The 21336-nt window shown below is 35.7% G+C and overlaps 1 protein-coding gene across 1 annotated transcript; it reads left to right on the top strand.

The window, feature by feature from the left end:
- The first annotated feature begins 1470 nt into the window (after positions 1-1470).
- Positions 1471-21336, top strand: grk1 (G protein-coupled receptor kinase 1). Its single transcript, XM_002936972.5, has 7 exons — positions 1471-2407; positions 7240-7367; positions 8800-8957; positions 9885-9968; positions 11350-11474; positions 16007-16208; positions 17581-21336. The coding sequence occupies exons 1-7, from the start codon at positions 1709-1711 to the stop codon at positions 17862-17864; spliced, it is 1680 nt and encodes a 559-aa protein (XP_002937018.3). The 5' UTR covers positions 1471-1708; the 3' UTR covers positions 17865-21336.

Below are 21336 nucleotides of genomic sequence, written 5' to 3'. Positions count from 1 at the left end.
AGATCCATACCAGGTCTGGCCAGTCCTATCTGTGTTCCGCTATGTAACCTGAGCCTTTTCTCCTTTTTTCACTTTGAATAGCTACTCCCATGGCTATATGGCAGATTTGTTTATATAAACTATAGTAGGGTTTCTGGAGCAAACCCACATTTTTTATCAGTGCAGGGCAACAGTACATAATATATTAATTACTTTGACACACTTAAAACATTTATTTGGTGTTACTGTTTCTTAAAAAAAAGAGGTAAAAAGGGTAAAAGGAAAGCTGACATTACCATGTCAAAGGGTCCAGCCTCTAAATAAATGTACCATTACAGAAGTACTCAAAATCAACTGCAAAGACAGGTATTCCAAAACTGTGGGAGTGTTCCTGCCTAGAAGGGCTTGGTAAAATAGTTACATAGTTAAGTTGGGTTGAAGTTAAACCACTCTAAATTCCCCCAGTGCATATACATACACAAACTTATACAGGCCTATCTATACACTCACATACAGTATATAAACTATATACACCAAAACAGGTATGGTATCTGTTATCTGGAAACCCATTATCCAAAAAGTTCTGAATTATAGGAAGGCCATCTTCCATAGACTCCATTTTAATTAAATTATTAATTTTTTTAAATGATTTCCTTTTTCTCTGTAATAATAAACAGTACCTTGTACTTGATCCCAATTAAGATATAATTAATCTTAACCTTATTAAAAGCGAAACAGTTCTATTGGGTTTAGTTAATGTTAAAATTATTTTTTTGTAGACTTAAGGTATGGAGATCCAAATAACACAAAGACCCCTTATCCAGAAAACTCCAGGTCCCAAGCATTCTGGATAACATGTCCCATACCTGTATCTATACTAAGGGGCCTATTTATTATGCGGTATAATGTGGTGACAAAATTATCTACATATCGCCAGGCTTCTGAGGAAATCTGAGAACACCTGTGAATAGTGTGAATTAAACACAGTTCAGCAGCTACTCCTGTGTCAGTTGCTTTCTCTCAGTGAATACTATACTCCTTGCTTTCTCTAAGAAGCTTCTGCTCTAACATGTAAAAACTGCAGGAATTGAAGGGTTCAGTACAAAATACATCATACCATGTCCTACAAAACAGTAGTATACAACTAAATATTTCTTGCTGTTTAAACAGCATTTTTATTTCTTTAAAACCAGCAAGTCAGTGGTGTATATCTGAGTTAAAAATAGGCCTTTGGTGTATTTGTAAAGGATAATGATGCAGAGAGATGGAGAGAAAGAATGGAATTATCTGCTTAGCTGGATAAAGAGTTTACCAAGGTGTTGACTCAGGAGTATTATTCCTTCACCTGTCATTAACTATCTTTTGTAATAAATGTTCCTGTATTATATCTCAGATGTGGATTACAATTTTATGACCCAGATGATTCATAATGAATTTCTACAAGGACACTTCATGAACTTTTTTGTGTTTTATTTGTGCATTTGTTTGAGGATGATTTAGCAGGTAGTTTTTAGGCTACTATTGATTTCTATTATTTTAAATAGTGCATGGTGAACATGAAAAGCCGTACCCAGTTGCAGACCTTAGTCTATAATTCTAGCTCGAGCAAAGGGATTTTGCTAAGCCTGTGAAACTCTGCACACTGCGAACAAAACGTCCATTCAGTCAACCAGTACAGTCGCTAGCTGCCAAATTGTTCATGTTTGGTTCAGTAGACTAACAATCAAAAATGGATTTTGGAGCACTGGAAACAGTGGTAGCTAATTCTGCATATATTACAGCAAGGGGTAGTTTTGATGGAGGATTCAACCCACAAATTACAAGGAACAAGAAATATCGAGCAAGGCTCAAGCTACCACCCCTCTCGGAGTGTGAACACCTGAAAGATAAACTTGATCTGCAGTTTGAGAATATTTGTGTCAAGCAACCTATTGGGAAAAAATTATTCCAGGAGTTTTTGGAATCAGCTGAGTTTACTCATATAGTGGAGATTTGGAATGACATTGAAGACTATGATGTTGCTGAGGATGAGGATCGTTTATATAAAGCTAGGGGTATCATTAACAAATATCTTGATTCTGACTCAAAGCAATTTTGTCACTATTTAGATGAGAAAGCAATTATAAAAGTAGTACAGGACTGTAATAAAGTCTCCAACATGCTCTTTAAACAACTGCATAAATCAACGTTGGATTATTTGAAAGAAAATGCTTTTGCACAATACAAGGAAAGTAAATATTTTTCTAAGTTTCTGCAATGGAAAAAGCTTGAAGCACAACCCATTGGAGATGACTGGTTTATGGACTTTAGGATCCTTGGAAAAGGGGGATTTGGAGAAGTATCTGCTACACAAATGAGGGCAACAGGTAAAATGTATGCTTGCAAGAAACTCAGCAAGAAGCGATTAAAGAAAAGGAAGGGATTCGAAGTAAGTTCTCTCATTTACTGTATTTTAATTGTCCAAAGACCATGCAGTTGGATCACCTTGAATTGCTGGTGTAAAATATACAGCAGATTTCTAAAAAAAACGTTGTAGTCCTTAATCTCAAATAAATATTTATATATATTAGTATATATGTAAAGCTCTGCACGTACTTTTACATCAGAATAGCACCTAAAATGATGCATATGCTTTACCCCCCTGTTGACCTGGCACAACCAATTTAGTCACAATTTTTTTGGCATCTGTTGTAGAATGCTGGGAGAAAAGCAGTGGCACTCAATATTTTTTCAAGCTAACATCTCTTTTTATAAACTCCTTTAAAATCATGACTCAGCTTTATAAATAGGCATGATTTTACATGGTGTGCCATGGCATTAAAGAGGAAATAAATTAATCCTTTTCTTACCCATACTTTTATAAATCAGCCCTTATGTGTTCATTTAAATGCTTTGCATCCAACAGTGTTATTCTCATCAGATAGTCTATCAATAGTCTTGCAGTTAATTGCAGGTTCCTTGTCTTTTTTTTTCTTTACTAAAATGTCAGTGTCTGCTCAGTATCAAAAGCACATTATTCACATTTCATTGGAAGCTTGAGACAAAAGTGTTTTTGTTTAGGGGTTTTCATGCATCTTGTTTGAAAAATAAACATGATAAAATAACATGTATAAAATAAGATTACCTTTGTTAAAACTGTCAGGTAAAAAATGGAGTTAATTGATTGTTTTAAATTGTCCATCAAAATAGCATGTACTAGTTATAATAATCATTCTCCAACGCAGATATAATCGGTACCCATGAACTTTTGTGTTGGTTATCAGTTATTCCTGCGTTGTTTTGTTTATTTGAAAAGTAAACAGGATGAGGAGATAAAAAAGCAAATTAACTAGGTAGGGGTAGAGGCATCTTTCTGACTTTACAGGCATTTAAGGGAAAATGTATATATATGTATGTGTTGTCTTTCTTATAAGAATGGCAGGTTGTGAAATTTGTTGCAACACACACTCTATTCAGTGAACTGTAAGGTCAGGGATAGTGGGGACTGCTGCATAATATGTTGCATGGATATGTCAACTGCAATGCGTTGCAGGGACACTTGTGTCCTGTGTACAATGCTGCAGGTACACTTGAAGATGTGTATTGTATATTGCTAATACCAGTTTTAGGCTTTGCAATAAATATTGTGTGCAGGCACACTAACTGCTTGCCAGTGTAATACAGCAGCAAAGGGGCTCTGATACATGCTTAATTTGCCATCCACAGGTAGGGCTGGAAATTTCAGGCAGGACACCATTTACATAGATGAGACTCTGATATTGCTAGCTAAGCTCCAGATGAGAACATTTGGTTAGCTTTTACTCTAACCTAACTTACATTTTTATTTGGTGGACTTTTCTATATTCAGTCTGTAATCCTCTCTATCTAGCGGATGCCTGCAGCATCCAAATCTGTACTTTGATTTGATTCCATATGTAGACATGCCCTCATTCTATTTCTGCTAATATATGCTTTAAAATGCACATGTAAACCTAACAGAAGCAGACTAGAATTTTTCTTCAAGCAGATTTATTCAAATTAACAATAAAGTCCAGCTAAGCATATAGTTATAAATATATAGGCAAGGAATAGCCCAAAATGGCACCATCCCAATACATACATATGATGTTAGCTACTATTCTCACATCTAAAGAAAATGAACAACAAACCAAAATATAGACATTCAAGTCTGATCTAGTGCTTTCAATTTAGTTGTGCCTTCATTCATATACCTGTAATGCTTTGGCAATAATAATATACCAACAGCATGTCTGTGAAAGCTCAACGTTATCAAAAGGATTAAAAAAAAAGATACAACTCAAAGGTCGTTCAAACCATTTGGTGACAGGGAACCATTTTAGTAATCCAAAAATCTGCCTATTATTAAATCTAAAACTCAATTTCCTCCCTCATTTTAAGTTATTGTCTCAGTGACCTAGAACTTCTTGGCTTGGAGAGTTTCCCAGTTCAGTTCAGTGTTTAAAGGCAGTTAATGTGGAAAAGTGATGGGTGACCTGTTTTTTAAAACATACTATCCAGAATTTTCTATGTAATTGCATAACTTTACTGCTTATGCATATAAGGCATCCCTTCTGCTTGATTTCATGGGCCCATTTACTTACATAGAGAACAATTTTTGTGCAAATCTAAGTAATAATGTTTTCCTACATAAATGTATATATTTTTAATTTGGGCCCACATTTTTCTCTTTTTCTTTTATGAACTGCTTTTGTGTGTGAATATGATTTCTCCAGCAACTTACTTATTTTTTTAAATTTAGTTTTTCCCACCTAAAAGTGTTTACCTGCTTGGATAACCCATTATGATCCATGGCAACATTTGAACAGGTTTCCAATATGCACCTTGGCAGATGTACAGTATGTCAGAATGCACATACAACCCTTAACCTTTAATTTAAGTTATATGTTCTAAGTTATTTTCTGTTCATAATTCATTTCACAGAATAATGTACTATTTCTTGCTATATATAGTATGCAGTGGCCCTAAACATACAAATAAAAATACAGTAAACTATATATGGAAAAATAAAGAAATATCAACTTTTTCATGGGATTTATTAACACTATTTAATGGGATTTATTAACCTATGATACTTTCACAGCAAATATTTTGGTTTTAACTGCCCTACTGTGCTTACTAAATGAGTATTTAAATAGTCCATTTGAATAATGCCTGGCACTTTAGCCTCAACATCCATGTGACTATGGAATACTCAGACTCATTGAATGGTTTGACACCCTAGATTTGAGATTTGAAAAAATAGGCAAATTATACCCTAGTATAGGGTATATTTTCAACAGATTTTTTCTCTGTAATAAAAAGAAAGTAGTTTAGCGGCACAATAATTAGCATAGCTGCCTTGTGTTAAAATATCTCATCCCAGTAATAGAATGAATACATTTGTTTTTTACATTATAGAAATAATAGCTCGTTGATTCATTCGTTGTCTTAGAATAACTTGTGTTCCCCTTTTAAAGTTAAATGCACAGATTATGCAGCTGTAGCATAACAGAGGATTTTCTCAAGGACATTTCACATTAAGATTGTACTCCCTTGTGTGCAGGAGCTTTGTTTTTAGTATTTTCCCATAGTACATTTTTGTTTTTTCCTTATGTAAATGGGTTTAAATGTCATCAATTATATACTTTATTGCATACTTGTGGATTTTGAGGAGTCGGTCCGGTTGTCAAATATCTGTGGGTAATGTAAGCATGTTGCCTGCTGGCAATCTGAAGCATGTGCCTGAAGGAGCAGCTGGTAACACATGCAAAGAAGAAAGTGTTTTGTGTTTTATATGTAGGGGCAAAACATTCTACTGATATCCCTAGCAATATGCAGCATTGGTGCTTGTATTAAAAATATAAGAAAGAAAATAAGGCTTATTTACCTCAGGGGTCATGACATCACATGACATTTCTGCCTTCTGCATTTTTGGGAAGAGATCCATAAAAATATAGGACTTAGGGACACCACTTTACATGCAGATACTCCATATCTCCCCAATGCCTTAGGCTCTACAGTTAATTAACCTTTTAGTTATTTATGCAAGAGATATATAGCGAGCTCATTGCCATTGTGATAGAGGAGAATGATTTTAGAGCTCCACTTTTAGGTCTCCATACAATCCTAACTGACTTTTCCTTTTCCTCTAAGAACAACTACCTACTTCCAGGGCCATATTCAACAAATAATTGCCCGAAGCCCTGTGCCTATGGTGGCAGCTCCAGGGGAGTTGGCCCTCGGTTGCCTATGTGTTGAATAAAAAATAGTGCAGGAAAAAAAATCTGCTGAGCCTGCAGAGCTTAGAGGTAGGAGGGTGCATCTGGATCCTCCATGAGTGGTGCATAGAGCATCACCCGACATAAATACATCCCTGCCCACTTCCACTGCTGTTTCAGCCTTAAACCTTTCTCTCTTGCTGTTACTTACCTTTTGAATTCCATCTTTGAATCTTCAAAAACTAAGCTTAAAATCTACCTCTTAGAGCACTGCCATAACATCTGACTTAGTTTTGGCATTTATTAGACAATGTTAACTACTGTAAATTGTAGCACTTATTATCCTATTGGTGACTGTAAATTTCCAGTCCACTTATATGTTATGCTGTATGGGGCAGGGGTCGCCTTCTTTCTGTCTCTTAAGACGTAGCACCTAAAGGTTACCTATCACTCCACTAAGTACATTTGCAATCCGCACTAGGTTTCTGTACCTGGTACAGGTGACCATGCAGGGGCGCATATATGTGCAGGATAAATGAGCATCACATTCACTCAATTTAGGCATGCACATTAACCAAGTTTAGGTTACGCATGGGCATATGAATAGGTTGTCCTGGGCTCTGAGACACTTCTTCAGTCTGTATACTTGTGTGCCCCAGCTGTGGAGGGGGAAACACATTTTTTGCAGTATTTGTACATTAATCTTAAATACAATAGTATTATCAAATTTATTTATATTCTGTTATAGTATCAATATGATCTATTAATGTATAGAGCTGCATACACAAGTAGTGCTACATAAATAAAAATATACACATATACAATACGATGTACATATATTTGTATAGGAACAAATATCGTGTACGAAAGCCTGAGAAACACTGGCATTAAGGGACAGACTATATTACAGCTATAGGATCTGTTATCTGGAATGATTAGGACCTGGGATTTTCTGGATAAGGATCTTTTTCACATTTTTTCATCACATTATTGTGAAGAAATTAAAAATGAGAATCTTAGCAGAACTCTTTTGTGTTTGCAGGGGGCTATGGTGGAAAAAAGGATTCTTGCTAAGGTCCATAGCAGATTTATTGTCTCACTGGCATATGCATTCCAGACCAAGAATGATGTTTGCTTAGTTATGACGATAATGAATGGCGGTGACCTACGGTAAGTTGATAACATTTCAGGCTATGGCATTTAACAGAAAAATAACACAATTGAACATAAAACTCCCCTGTTTTGTTCTTATTAGAAATATGTGTTGTTTCCTACTAAACAAAAAATATTCTGCTTCATGTTTCCATTTACAAAGCAGAAGAAGATGATTTATTTTCATAACTAAGGCCACTAATGTAAATTGTTCACACTACATATACCCACTGTACATGCTTGGCTAGTAGTTACATAAAAATATTAGACACTAAAAATGAGTGCATACTGCAAACGTTAGGCTTAGGTAATACAGAGATTATTTAATGCTAGATTTGCATGTCCACATATAGATGACAATCTAGACTATCCCCCATATGTAAAAAGGTGCTAAGTTTGCCCAGGAGCCGTAATCTATAGCAACCAATCAGCAGGTAGCACTTACTAGTAACCTGTCTAAAAGCAATCTTATTGGTTGCTATAGGCCACTGCTTCTGGGCAAACTTAGTACCTTTCATGAGTTTTATGTAATACAAGGTGTTTTGCAACAGGTTTAATCACTTAAACTATACCAACCAGTCACTTGGTAGCATTTACCAGTCAGCTGTGTAAAAGCAAATATCTTCTTGGTTACTTTGGGTTAATATGAGTTTTTTTAGTCTATTTTTTTTTCTAAAGTGGGTGTGTCCTAAGACCAGATGGGGGGGGGGGGGTAGATGACAAAATCCTCATATATCCACTCCCCCTACAAATAAATACAATGATGAATATTTTGCGGGGCATTACTTTGTAATACTATATAAAAGGATTGCAACTCAAAAATAGCTTCCAGGAGAACCAATTTCTTTACCCCAACTCCCAAAGCCCTCCATCAACTTCCCTCTCCACACCACCAAATGCGCAAAATGGCACCGGTCAACCCCAATGGGCAACTCTGCATCTATAGGTAGAAAGATAGGGGCACTTTTAAGGGTGGTGATTAGTTGCCCACGGGTAAACCTCAGCTACTGTGGGGGTGGCTAATCTCCCCAAAGAAGTGAATGCCTTCCTGCTGGCAATTTACTTCATTGCCCGTGGGAAGGTACTTCAGGGAGATTAGTCACCCCATGGTAGCTGAGATTTAACCACAGGTGACTAATCTCCCTGTGGGCCATCACCATTACAGTAACAAATGGAATGGGGCAGGGGGCCGATAGAGGGGGCCTAGGGGTTGGGGGAAGGGATTAATTCTGCTTAAAGTAAAATAGTACTTTTTCCTTAACATTTCAATTCTGAGCAAATGGGTTATCTCAATGAAGACCTTTGCCATTGTATTTAACAGAATAGGGAATTAATGGATGCAATTGAACTGCAATGAGCCAAAATGCTTTTGGTATAAGCTGTGACAGTGAACAGTATGAACAGGCTTATACTGTTATAACAATTCTAAATTACACTTTTTTCCTTTTAGGTTTCATATTTACAACATGGATGAGGAAAACCCAGGAATTGATGAACACAGAGCTTCCTTTTACACTGCTCAAATCATTTCTGGGTTGGAACATTTGCATCAAAACAGGATCATCTACCGAGACCTCAAACCTGAAAATGTGCTATTAGACAATGATGGTATGAGCATTTGTGCTGCACGACATTAGCTCTGTTTAATAACCAGGGCCAGGTTTAGGGAAGAGGGTTACATAAAGAAAAGCGGTGGCACCAAGCTACAGACCTCCAAGCTGTCTCCAATCTACCTCAGTGGAGATGAAGAAACTCCAAAAGTACCTGGATCAATTTTGTATTAAGAGTTATTTCACTAGCATTGTTTTTCTCACTTTAGACATGATTTGTTCTTTATAAAACCATGTTGATTGCTACTTATAATAGCATTCTCTGGAATATAATCTTGAAAGTAATGCCATATTGAACCTCTAAATAATATTCCCACATACACTGTTAATATTGGAATAACAAAAAGTGGCCTTGCAAAAATTGAATTAAGCTCTTAAAGTGCTCAAAGTACAGGCCCTGGTGCCTTGTTTATAGTAACTGCTACTGACAAATTGTTTGATAGAGCAATCTCTACTACTACAGAATGGTTCCTGTAACCCAGGCTCCTCTATTGTTTAGAGAAACAAGTACATTTGCTTTTTCAGGGTCCCCCTAAAACAAGAATATTTTCATTTGTATCTGTGCTACTTTAAAAAAAAGTGAAGCAATCTATACCTTAGTTTGCATTTTTTGCCTTCATGATTGCTGCTTTACAATGTTTGTATTAACAGTATATGTCCTAACAGATGCATCTGCCCCCCTCTGACTTAAATATATTAGTGCATTCTGTACAGTTCTCTTTTGAAAAGTCCTCTATAAATGTGTGACATTTTGTCAATGTATGTTAATGTCAATGGAAAAAGACCTTGCTTCCTTCTTGTGCATGCATACTGCTACACTATATGAAATAATCTCACTGCAAACCTAAACTTTACAGGGACCTTTAAACTGAAATAAGAGTTGTATATCTTGTGCAGTAAAACAAAGCCAATGTTTACCTTTCAGGGAATGTGCGCATATCTGACCTTGGACTTGCTGTGGAATTGAAAGAAAAGAAATCAAAAGCTAAGGGCTATGCAGGAACACCAGGTACGAAAATTTACAGAGAATCTGAAGGCTTAAGGGGTCATTTACTAACTTCACTGCAGTTGCACATAAAAGTCGCATTCATTAAAGGTACTTCAGCTACTGCTCCTTGCACTTCCCAATATTTGCATTTGGCTCTGATGCCTGCCTGCTGTTTTGAAGTCCAATTATGCCTGATGACGCAGGCTGCGTTGGGGTCCTTAAAGCTACTTCCACTTCAGACCAAGATGATAGGTCTAAAAATTGGTTGCATATTTTACTTTCATTCTGAATGGCAAAAACTGGACTTAGAAAATTGTGTCCAATTCACATCATGTGGAAGTACAATTGTGCAAATTTTGTTGTATTGGTTGCAATTGTGTCAGATGCAATTGCCCCAGGTTACCACAATGATGCTGGAATGATAGGAAAAACTGCATTGTAGGTAAAAAATGTAATTGTATCCGAAATGGCACTTTGCACACTGTGGTGCAGTAAGTAAATGATCAGCCTGTTCCAAACAGTACATGTTTTTGGATAACGGACCTTTAAACAGGCTAGAAATCTTTAAGGACAGTTTTGCCTCAAGATTTTGCTGCTTAATTGTGAGTAGTAAAGGGTAATTTGTATACTTGCATTCTATATTTTCCAAGTCAAAAGGCTATGAGAAAACATACAGTTATCTCTATGTTTGAATTACATTATTCTTTCTACAAAGACAGCTTGCAACAGGGTTTTTTTTAAACTATGAATTGCATTAAACACATAGTGCCAAGATTCAATTTGATGGGAAAATCATATGTCCTAATTAATTTCCCACAGACTACATCAATTTTTCTCATTGAATTCAATCTGGTCCATAATGTCATGTTTCTGTGTGGTAGATAAAAAGCAGAAATATTTCTGTAATTTAAAAATGGAAACTTTTCTTTGTAATCACAGCAGAAACATAAATTGTCTCTTCACCTTTTATAAACTGGAACAACTGGATGAACTAAGCTTATTCTTCCAAAAGAGGTTATAACAAATGTACATAACAGATTCTCAGTTAAGAAAAAGATAGAGTAACGGAAAATGGATGTAATGTTGCCAGAATTCATATAAGTATATAATAAACTAATTAAATTAATGATTACTTCCAGTGTAATTATAGAAAATTAATTACTGTACAGTAATGACAATAGTCTATATACTTGAGATGTCTATCTTTCAAAAACAGTGCTCATAAAATTGCCATTCACATAAAATAATGGACACAAAATACTTAAAATTATTTGATGAATCATTCTTTTCTGTAGGTGCTTCTGTATTCAAGCTATATATATATATCTGTCTTAACTTGTTCTGCTTATTAGGTTGTTCCTTTTTCTGCACAATTACTACCATGATCGTTTCTGTTTTACAGGATTTATGGCACCTGAATTATTGCAAGGTGAAGAATATGATTATGCTGTAGATTATTTCTCACTGGGAGTCACATTGTATGAAATGATTGCAGCACGTGGCCCCTTCCGATGCAGAGGAGAAAAGGTAATTACATTAGACTGTAAACTCCACTGGGACAGGAACTGATGGGAATCTATTTGAATCTATGTAAAGTGCTGTTGGAGCACTTTTTAAAGGACAAGAATATATTACATTACTAGATTCCTATTCTAATGATAAAATTATAAAAACTCTTGTTTGGCAGAACCACCATAGATTCACATTTTGTTAAATCATGCTTATTATGGGGAAACAGCTAAAATTACATACATTTATAATATCTCTCTGTATAGACTGTGAGCAGACATAACATAATTTACTACTGAAGCAGCTATTTCTTAAGTGCGTCATTACCTGAATACCTTTATCTGACTGTACACTTCTAGCAGGACCCTTAGTTAAAATCCCCTACCTGACTAGAGCATAGGGAGTTCCAAAGTATTTATGTTATTATCTTCCAATGATCTCTGTTTTCCATGTTATAAACTCCAATAAATCTATTTTGTTTTTATGTGTCACTTAATTCCATGCTTCCTGTATGTACTTTCCTCTGTCATTTAATTCTTATGATTTTTACCAACTTCCGTCCCCTTTTTTTCCTTTCTGACATGAATTACTGGGAGCTTTTCTCTTCTGAAGTCTAATACAAACCATTATATGGCAGACAGGTTTTCACTGCCATATTGACGACTATACCCTAAGCTAGGCTTCCCCCCCCTTTCTATTGTCTTTTGGCCTACAGCAGGGGACTATCATTGCCTGACACTATTGTTTTATACATGTTGTTGTCACCGTATATTTCTCTGTTCAAATATTTCTCTTTCTCTTCAGTAGTGATGGGCAATTTTTTTCACCATTTTTCACTTGTTGCAAAAATTTGCTGCAACAAAAATTAAGTAAGGTCGCAGTCACGTCAAAATAAGTCGAGCATGATTTTTTTGACTGCAACTTTTTTGACAAAATAGTAATGGGGAAGCACCCTTTTGCAAATTTCTTGCTGTTTCACAAATTTTTCTGCAGTTTCGCAAATCTTTCAGTGAAGCGAAATGGGACAGATTCCCTCATCACTACTCTTCAGCTGCCCTTGATGTGAAACCTTTATATGAAACTCTGTCAACTATCATCTAATTATACCCTCCGGTTTTATTATTTTTATATAATTATATCCTATCTAACTAACACTTTGGAATCCCTCTCTAACAAGTTTCCACTTCACATCTACTAATAAAAACAAAGTACACTAAGGGGGGGATTTACTAAGGTACGAACGCTTCGAATGTGTCCGAATGCATTTTTTTCATAATGTGCGGGTTTTTTTCGACAATTTTGTCGCCGCCGCGACTTTTTCGTATCTTGTGCAAATTTTTTGTCGCCGCCGCGACTTTTTCGTACTTTGCAACAAAATTTTTGACAAATTCAATATTGTCGCGCCGAGTACGAAAGTTTTGGATTCATTCAAGCTTCGGTATCGTGACTTTCCTTGGGCCAGGTTGGAGCTGCAGAGTGCCATTTATTCCTCTGTGAGGCTTCCAAAATCATGCAAAGTTGGAAAGGTTTTTCCGCTGCGTACAATCGTTCAATATGATAAAGTTGCGACGGCGATGAAAAAGTTGTGCAAAATACGATAAAGTCGCGACGGTGACGAAAAAGTTGTGAAAAATACGAAAAAATCTCGACGCCGACGAAAAAGTCGCAACATTTTCGTTTCCAATCCGAATTTTTGCCATTCGGGATTCAAATTCGTGCTTTGGTAAATCTGCCCCTAAGACCCTTTGCTTAATTGTTTGTACTAGAGCCTTAGTTAATGGAACAGGACATCTCTGTAAAAGTTAGATGCAAGTGTAGTGCTTTGCTTCCCTTACTGCAATCACAGTCTCTTTCCTTTTTGAAAAACTCCAGCTATAAATCCTGCGTTATGTCAGGAACTTGCATGCCTTTTTTTGTAAATTCAACCTTTTGGACATTGTTCTGTAAATACCAGTTACCACTCTCTTTGTGCCGGACTATCGTGTGTTTTCTTTCCATGGATTACATGTAATGTAAGGGGATAAAGCAGAAAACGAGCCTAACCAAGAGCATCATATGACACCTTTGCTTGAATACTTTTCTGTCAGTAGCAGTCACCTTTTGTTCTGGGTTTGTCCTTCATCTATAGGTGAAATTCAGATATTCAAATAGTAGTAAACATCCAGGAACAGCAGCAGTGATCTAGCAAAATGACTAGCACTTGCAACTTCACCTTTAAAAGTGAGACTGCTATATCTAAAAATGCCCACATTATAACATTTCTGGAACCTGTCATCAGTGCCTTTTATTTTTTTGGTGAAATAATTGTTTACAAGCTGTATATATAGAACACATTTTATTCGAGGCTGAGAATCGGCTACTGAGATGAAACATACTAGCTACATACCATAGTCATAGATTTTTTTTAAATTCATATTTGTATTTTGTTTTATTACTTTCTTCCAAATGTTTTTATTGTCCTGCATTTTTACTTGTTCTCCTTTTAGCACAAGTCATTATTTTCTTTGAGGTATTTACAGAAATGAATACCTAGCTTAGCTATATAGAATTCTACATACATACTTACATACTGAATATATATTTTTTTTTATTGGAAAAATACTGTATCTCAATGTTGAATCAGAGAAGAGGCCCATCAGTTTTTATTATAAGGAGTATGCTACCCTCTTGTGGCTGTTGCTAAAACAATGTCAAAAACAAAATCATGAAAAATTGCCCTATTATTATGTCTGCTCATTTTATTTTTAAAAGGCAGAACATTTAAAAAGCATGGTGTGGTGTACGCTCACTTTTTTGCCATAAATACAACATTTTTCAGCTTGTTCCTCTCTAGACTAATAAGTTAAATTTTCCATATAGTCCAGAAAAATCTGTGGCCTTTGGTGAAGCTTCATATCATGCCTGTGATACTATCTGCATTTTCTCTACATGGTTCAAATTTAAACAATAAAAGAAATCATACAAAATACTTTCATTTTTAATCGTTCTGTTCCTGCACAAGAATTATTCTCTCTCTTTGTACAGCATTGCATATAGAGGTTTGCTTTATAGGATCCCTGATTGACAGCCTACGTCATTGCAGCCAATAACTTTTAACCCTTTTGTTGTTTACAGTTTAGTACTTTTCATAAGATTCTGCCACCTTGATCTTTATGTGACATTTATCCCGATCCTTCTGTCGCAATTTCTTCAATACACTTCCTTCTTTCATACGTTCCACCCATCAGGACATCAGACAAACTTAGCGCCAGTGTTAATATTTCAGAATTATTTTACAATGACCCATTTGCTATTTGTCTGTAGGTACATCTTTTGAAAAGGTTGACTTTTGGGGCTAGAGGCAATTTCAAATGTCCAGATCATATCCTCAGAACTAGTAAATAATAATTACATTTAGATGCAGTCACCTAGGAAAAAAAACCTAGACACAAGTATGTAAAATAGATGCAGTTATATCAAGACCATTAATAACCCCGGAGGCAAGAGCACTAAGGGGCACTCTGTGCAGAGAGCAGCGTCCGGAGACCCAACTGAGCCCTGTCCTTACTGTCTGCTTTAGGAAAGATGATAAGGACAGGGCCCGAGGTGCACTGTGCCTCATTTCTCTCCTATTTATGCCTCAGAATGAGTCTCAAGGTAGGAGTGGGTAAGGAGGGGACGGGAGGGGAAGACACCTACATGCCTACTCCTGCCCCTCCCTCACTAATACAGCACACAGTCAGTACTGTATTACCTAAATCTCTTCTCCAATACGGAAGGCAGGGGCCTGTGGCTAATTGCACACACCCAGGCACAGTGTGAAAAGGGCAAATTTGCAGATTGCATCCTTTTTTTGTAATTTGCATGCTGCTAATGGGCCTTATAGAGTTATATACACCCAACATATGTACGCCTGGCTAGCAGTCTTTTCGGATTGGTACAGCTACAGGCTTGACTGGTACTTAAAGGAAAAGTAACACTAAAAATTTTTAAGTAAAAACTCTATTCTACCCTGCCCCAATAATTGCCCTATCCTGCAAACCATTTAGTATTTTGAATGCTTTATTAGAAAATACCTGCTAAAACTTGGCTTCCGGTCATTTGAAAAAAGGCGATACGTCGATGCACGGGAAGTATCAGGGGAAGCGTCCACTATGCGGCGATCGTTTGATCGAGCCTAGCCTTCCTTCTGTATAGGAAGGAGTCAGCCTAGGATCGATCAATCGATCACCGCATAGTGGATGCTTCCCATGCATCACCGTATCGCCTTTTTTCAAATGACCAGAAGCCAAGTTTTAGCAGGTATTTTCTAATAAAGCATTCAAAATACTAAATGGTTTGCAGGATAGGGCAATTATTGGGGCAGGGTAGAATAGATTTTTTACTTAAAAATTTTTAGTGTTACTTTTCCTTTAATGCATTAGTATAAAGTACAAAATGCTGTAAGACTATTGTCTTGGTTAAGAGGCATGCATTGCATTGCTTTTAAAGAAATTTAAAGATTATATCAATAGAGTTTCTCTTGGGAGAATATCATGAAATTACTGCCAATTTTAATTTGTTTTGTCCAGGTTGAAAATAAGGAGTTAAAGAATAGGATTCTGAACGACTCAGTGACCTACTCAGGAAAGTTCAGCCTAGACTGCAAGTCCATCTGTGAAGCCTTACTAGACAAAGATCCCAAAAAACGGATGGGGTTTAAAAATGGAAATTGCAATGAAATACGAGTACACTTATTTTTTAGAGGAATAAACTGGAGGAAACTTGAAGCTGGTATGTGAATTACATGAATAGATCCTTAGAAAAAACACTAATTGACCATTAATAGACACTTCTATTTCCTGTTAGATCTCTAACTATGCATGTTTTTACAGCCAAGTATATGTTTGCTCCATCAAAACCTGGGTCCTACAGGTTTCCAGATCAAGTGCAAATTTTGAGCATATTATTACATCTCTGTATAATGAGCTGCTTCTTATCACAAAGTCTATACAAAAAGATTGCAGCTGGTGAAAGGGATGGGTTTGTTTATGCAGAGGGCTTTTCAGTGGGCTAGTAATTTGTTTTCATTGTTTTGTACTTTCAAGTTCAGATCTTGCCCAGTTTAATGCAAGAAATAATCAAATCAATAAGCAATTAGTATGTTCAGCACAAGCCATATTCTTAAAAAAGGGGGTATACTGGCCTTTTAAAAAGGACAGTATAATCTAAAAAACACACTAAAAACACCTATACTAAAAATGAACACAATAGATAGGCCTTGTGTTGAAATTACATTCTGCCTATTGTTTTAATTCACCGAACTCTACCCCTTCCTTTATAAGAAAAGTAATTTGTTCAGTTTCCTATTTACAAGAAGTACTTTAGAAGGCTTTCTATTCCTGTTTATTTCTGTTTAGTACCAGAAGTAACGGAAACCATAGATATTTCATAACAAAATATAATACATTGAAACAATAGACAAACCATATGTTCAGTACAAGTCCTATTCATTCAGCTCATGTTGAAAAGGGGGTATTCTATCCCTTTAAAGAGTCATTTATTAAATAAAGATTGAAAAGGGGGTATTCTGTCCCTTTAAAGAGTCATTTATTAAATAAAGATTGAAAAGGGGGTATTCTGTCCCTTTAAAGAGTCATTTATTAAATAAAGATTGAAAAGGGGGTATTCTGTCCCTTTAAAGAGTCATTTATTAAATAAAGATTGAAAAGGGGGTATTCTGTCCCTTTAAAGAGTCATTTATTAAATAAAGATTGAAAAGGGGGTATTCTGTCCCTTTAAAGAATCATTTATTAAATAAAGATTGAAAAGGGGGTACTTTGTCCCTTTAAAGAGTCATTTATTAAATAAAGATTGAAAAGGGGGTACTCTGTCCCTTTAAAGAGTCATTTATTAAATAAAGATTGAAAAGAGGGTATTCTGCCCCTTTAAAGAGTCATTTACTGAAAAAAGGCAACCAGTCAGGTCTCAGTTTTAATCAGTCTACTACAAGTTATAAAATTAAATCAAAGATTGAAATTGTTTTCATGATTGTCTGCCTGGTGCAATGAATCCCTTGTTAGTTACCCCCCCCCCCCCCCATGTCTTAAAACTAGAATGTCTGCATTAACTCCCAATTTTTTTTTCTTTTGGTTTGCTTAAACAGGTATCCTTCCACCACCTTTTGCTCCAGACTCCAGAATAGTATATGCGAAGGATATTCAAGACGTTGGAGCATTTTCAACAGTTAAAGGAGTCACCCTTGATGAATCTGACAACAAGCTTTTTGACGAGTTTGCTTCAGGCAACATTTCTATACCTTGGCAGGAGGAAATGGTTGAAACTGGAATTTTTGATGAAATTAATTCAGAATTAAATGAAAATAATGTTAGACGGGAATCTATTGTAAATGACAACTCTGCCAAGTCAGGGGTATGTCGAATTGCATAGAGGATGCAACGGTGTGTTCAGTCCAAGATGCTCCTATTGAATAGTCTTGAGTATGGTTTGTTGTCTGTAATACTTTCTCTTGTTAAAATATCCCATCTCCAAAGATGCTTTACTTGGGCCAATAGGTTATAGCAGGTGTTGCTACTCATTTTACATCTGTACATACCTGAACTACAATGGGAATGTGGGTCACCAACATCTTTATGTCAAATTGCAAGCAATGCATCATGGACATTAAATATATATATATATATATCTTAAAATAGGCAATCAGTTTTTTAACTTACAATGATAAAATATGATCCTCAACAGAGGAAACACATAAGCCTGCATAAGCACAATCCAGTTAACAGATTTTTATTATAGAGACTGTTACTTAGTAAATAGCTTTGTTTATAGGTATTTGGATAGACTTTAATAACATTAGAGGGACATTGTTACAATAAAATCAGATTAGCTCTCCATTCTATAAATTATAGTGATACCGAGAGCTCAGTCAGGTCATCAGTGGTAATTATGATGTATTTATAAAGCAATATAATGATTGTTATATTTTAATACTAATTATATTCACTTTCTATTTACCTGGGGCAAAACAGTGCATGACATCCACAATATAATTTCTAAGTTTGTTTTTAGGTTTGTTTTCACTTATTATACTTTGAAAATACATGTTCCACAGCAGCAACAACGCTGCAGTCTACTTAAAGCCACTTGGCAGAACCCCAAATGACACTGTAAAGGAAATTGGGCTGATTGCCAGCTGTTTGCAAATATACAGGAAGCTGGACTGTTTTACCATACACAACACTTAGTGCACAACCTCAGTAGGGAGTTTCCAGATAGGCATCTCAAAAAGCAACATCTTAGATCACCCGCATCCCTTTCTACAGACAGTTTCCTGAGAATAAACCAAAAGCAGGCTTTCAAATTTATAGTTTTAGGTTAGTAGCTGAGCTTGCATACCATAGCTAAGCTTACATACCTAGTACTCCACAAATGAATAAGAGCACAGCCACAGTACTCAAACCTGGAAACGAAGGTTTTTATTAACACACTGCCTTGTTTATATCAACTATAAAACTTTAAAACAGTAAATGAGAAGTGTGTAAAGAGAAACACCAGTTGATCTGATTGGCATGAATGAAATTATGTTTAGGTAATGTATTTAGAATCATGTGGTTTGCCTAACTCTCTTTCTCCATTTTAATATTCCCTAACACAAAGCATATTTCTCTGTGTATATTGTAGGATGTAGGGTATATGCAATACCTTATCAAGGTAGGACAGGATTTTCTCCAGAGTTCTTATTTCTTGTAGAAAAAGTAAAAAAATATGTATTAAAAATAGTGAAGATGGTGCAGGTTGCTTTTTTTATTGATGTACAATCTGCTATAAATGTTTAAATGTTTATACAGTCCTTACGTGCTGCCAGTTAGATATGGAGTAGATATTATTGTAAATTATCATGAGATGAATGTGTTGTATTATTATATAAGAAAACTAATTTCCCCACTGCTCATTACTGTCTACAAATAAGGAAGATACTGTAATACAGTATCATATAATTCCCCTTGGCAGATTTCAGCAGATTTCACAAATAACACATTATGCTAAATTTAATTAAAATAGTTTTACACAGAAATGTAACCTTCTGTTGTATAATAGCAATTCATCGAACTGGGATTCACAGAAATATTATACCATGCCCTAAACCCACCACCCCTGCAAATGACACTGAAAAAATTTGGCCTATAGAGCAACGATGATGTAAATTTCTCTGTTAAACACCTACAGATAAGTCAAAAGGGCACGAGTCAAAGTTATAACAGTCAGTTCAGTATTTGTTCAGATCTATTAATAATGCCTAAAGTTGTTCTTGTTGATTTTCCCATAAAAACATTATGATGATTAGTTTGCATCTGGATACTGATGTCTAGTAGTACAAAGGGAGAAGTAAGGCGGTTGAGATCAGTTTTTAGAAATCGGTGGTATGATTATGGTATGAAAGTATGATTATAGTATGGTATGGTATGATTATGGCTGATTATGCCCTTCTGCCATATCAGTACATGTGAGAGAATATATATATATATGTATGTATGGGATACCTTATCCAGAAAACCCCACGTCCCGAGCATTCTGGATAACAGGTCCTGCACCTGTATATATATATATATATATATATATATATACGAAGCAGATTTGAAAATCCTGTTGAACAAATACTGTATCAGGCTACAGTTGTGGTCCTCTTCCCATGGCTCTGCAAAGGTTCTGATCAGTGGCCTTGGTGCTAAACAATTGGATTAGCCCAAAATGGCCAATTTTTCAGTGCATAGCTGGCGAAACCCAACAATGATTTTTCTGTTTTTTGTTTTTTTTTTTGATTTATTGATATATTGAAACATAAACTTGCTTGTTTCAAAATGTCAAAAAAAAACCTTTTGGTCACTGATGTATTTACAAAGGGTTCAGTGATGTTGAAATTTGTGTTGCTTATCTTATCTTTTTGTGTTGCTTAAGTGTCTAAAGTGACATGACAAATAATATTATTACTCACTGACACACGCACAAACCCTCAGTATCAGCTGGATCTTCCAAATACGCTCTCTTAACATATCCCCCTGCTGCTGTGAGCCCTTGCATGTTTTGAGCAGATTTTTGCTGAGCAAAGTAATTGACCTGTCAAGCAGGCCTGTGATAAGCATAAGCAGGATTAATACACCACATTGGGCTTCACAGTTTTAAAGCTTTCACTTTACTGCCCAAATTATCCTATGCTCCATTTCATAGTTGGCTGCAAGAGCATTTTAAATGTGAGAATTAATGTCAGTCAGTAGGCTTTGTAGACACATCCTCTGAAATTTGCCACAGGGAGGGAAAGGTGCAGTTAAAATGAAAGCCTCTGGCAAACACGATCAAAAAGCATCTGTTTTATACAAAAGCCACTGACATTTTTATTGTTAAATATTATTTTAAAAGTTGGATTTTCAGTTTTTTTCAAGATTTTGATGCAGAGCATAGCAGAACTAAATTCCCGCAGTGTTTATCCTTTCTACAAAATCCTCAAGATGTTTAGTACGAGTTGTACGCCACCAAGGACCTCAGTGACTAGGGAAAACCTGCTTATATGTTTCACAGAGTTTTTTAGGGAGACAATTAAATATGTTGTTTATGATTTTAATCACAATAAATACTTTACTTCCCTTGCTCGCCACTACCTTGATTTGTATATCAAATTTGAGCACATGTTGTATAGTGTAGAGTGTAAACATGTAATGTTTGAGTTTGAAAATACACAGAATGTTATTACCTGGATATATCATTTTGTTATTATTATTGTCATATATGTATTTGTATAGAGCTCAAAGATTGTATGACAATATTTAACATAGTTGTTAGTAGCAAACAAACGTCAATATGTACATTAAAAATAAAAAAAGTGAGAAAAATTAGTGTTTTTCCTAAA

This window comes from Xenopus tropicalis, chromosome 2 (assembly GCF_000004195.4).
Source record: "Xenopus tropicalis strain Nigerian chromosome 2, UCB_Xtro_10.0, whole genome shotgun sequence".
Lineage (NCBI taxonomy): Eukaryota > Metazoa > Chordata > Amphibia > Anura > Pipidae > Xenopus > Xenopus tropicalis.
This window is presented reverse-complemented; position numbering and strand designations above follow the sequence as displayed.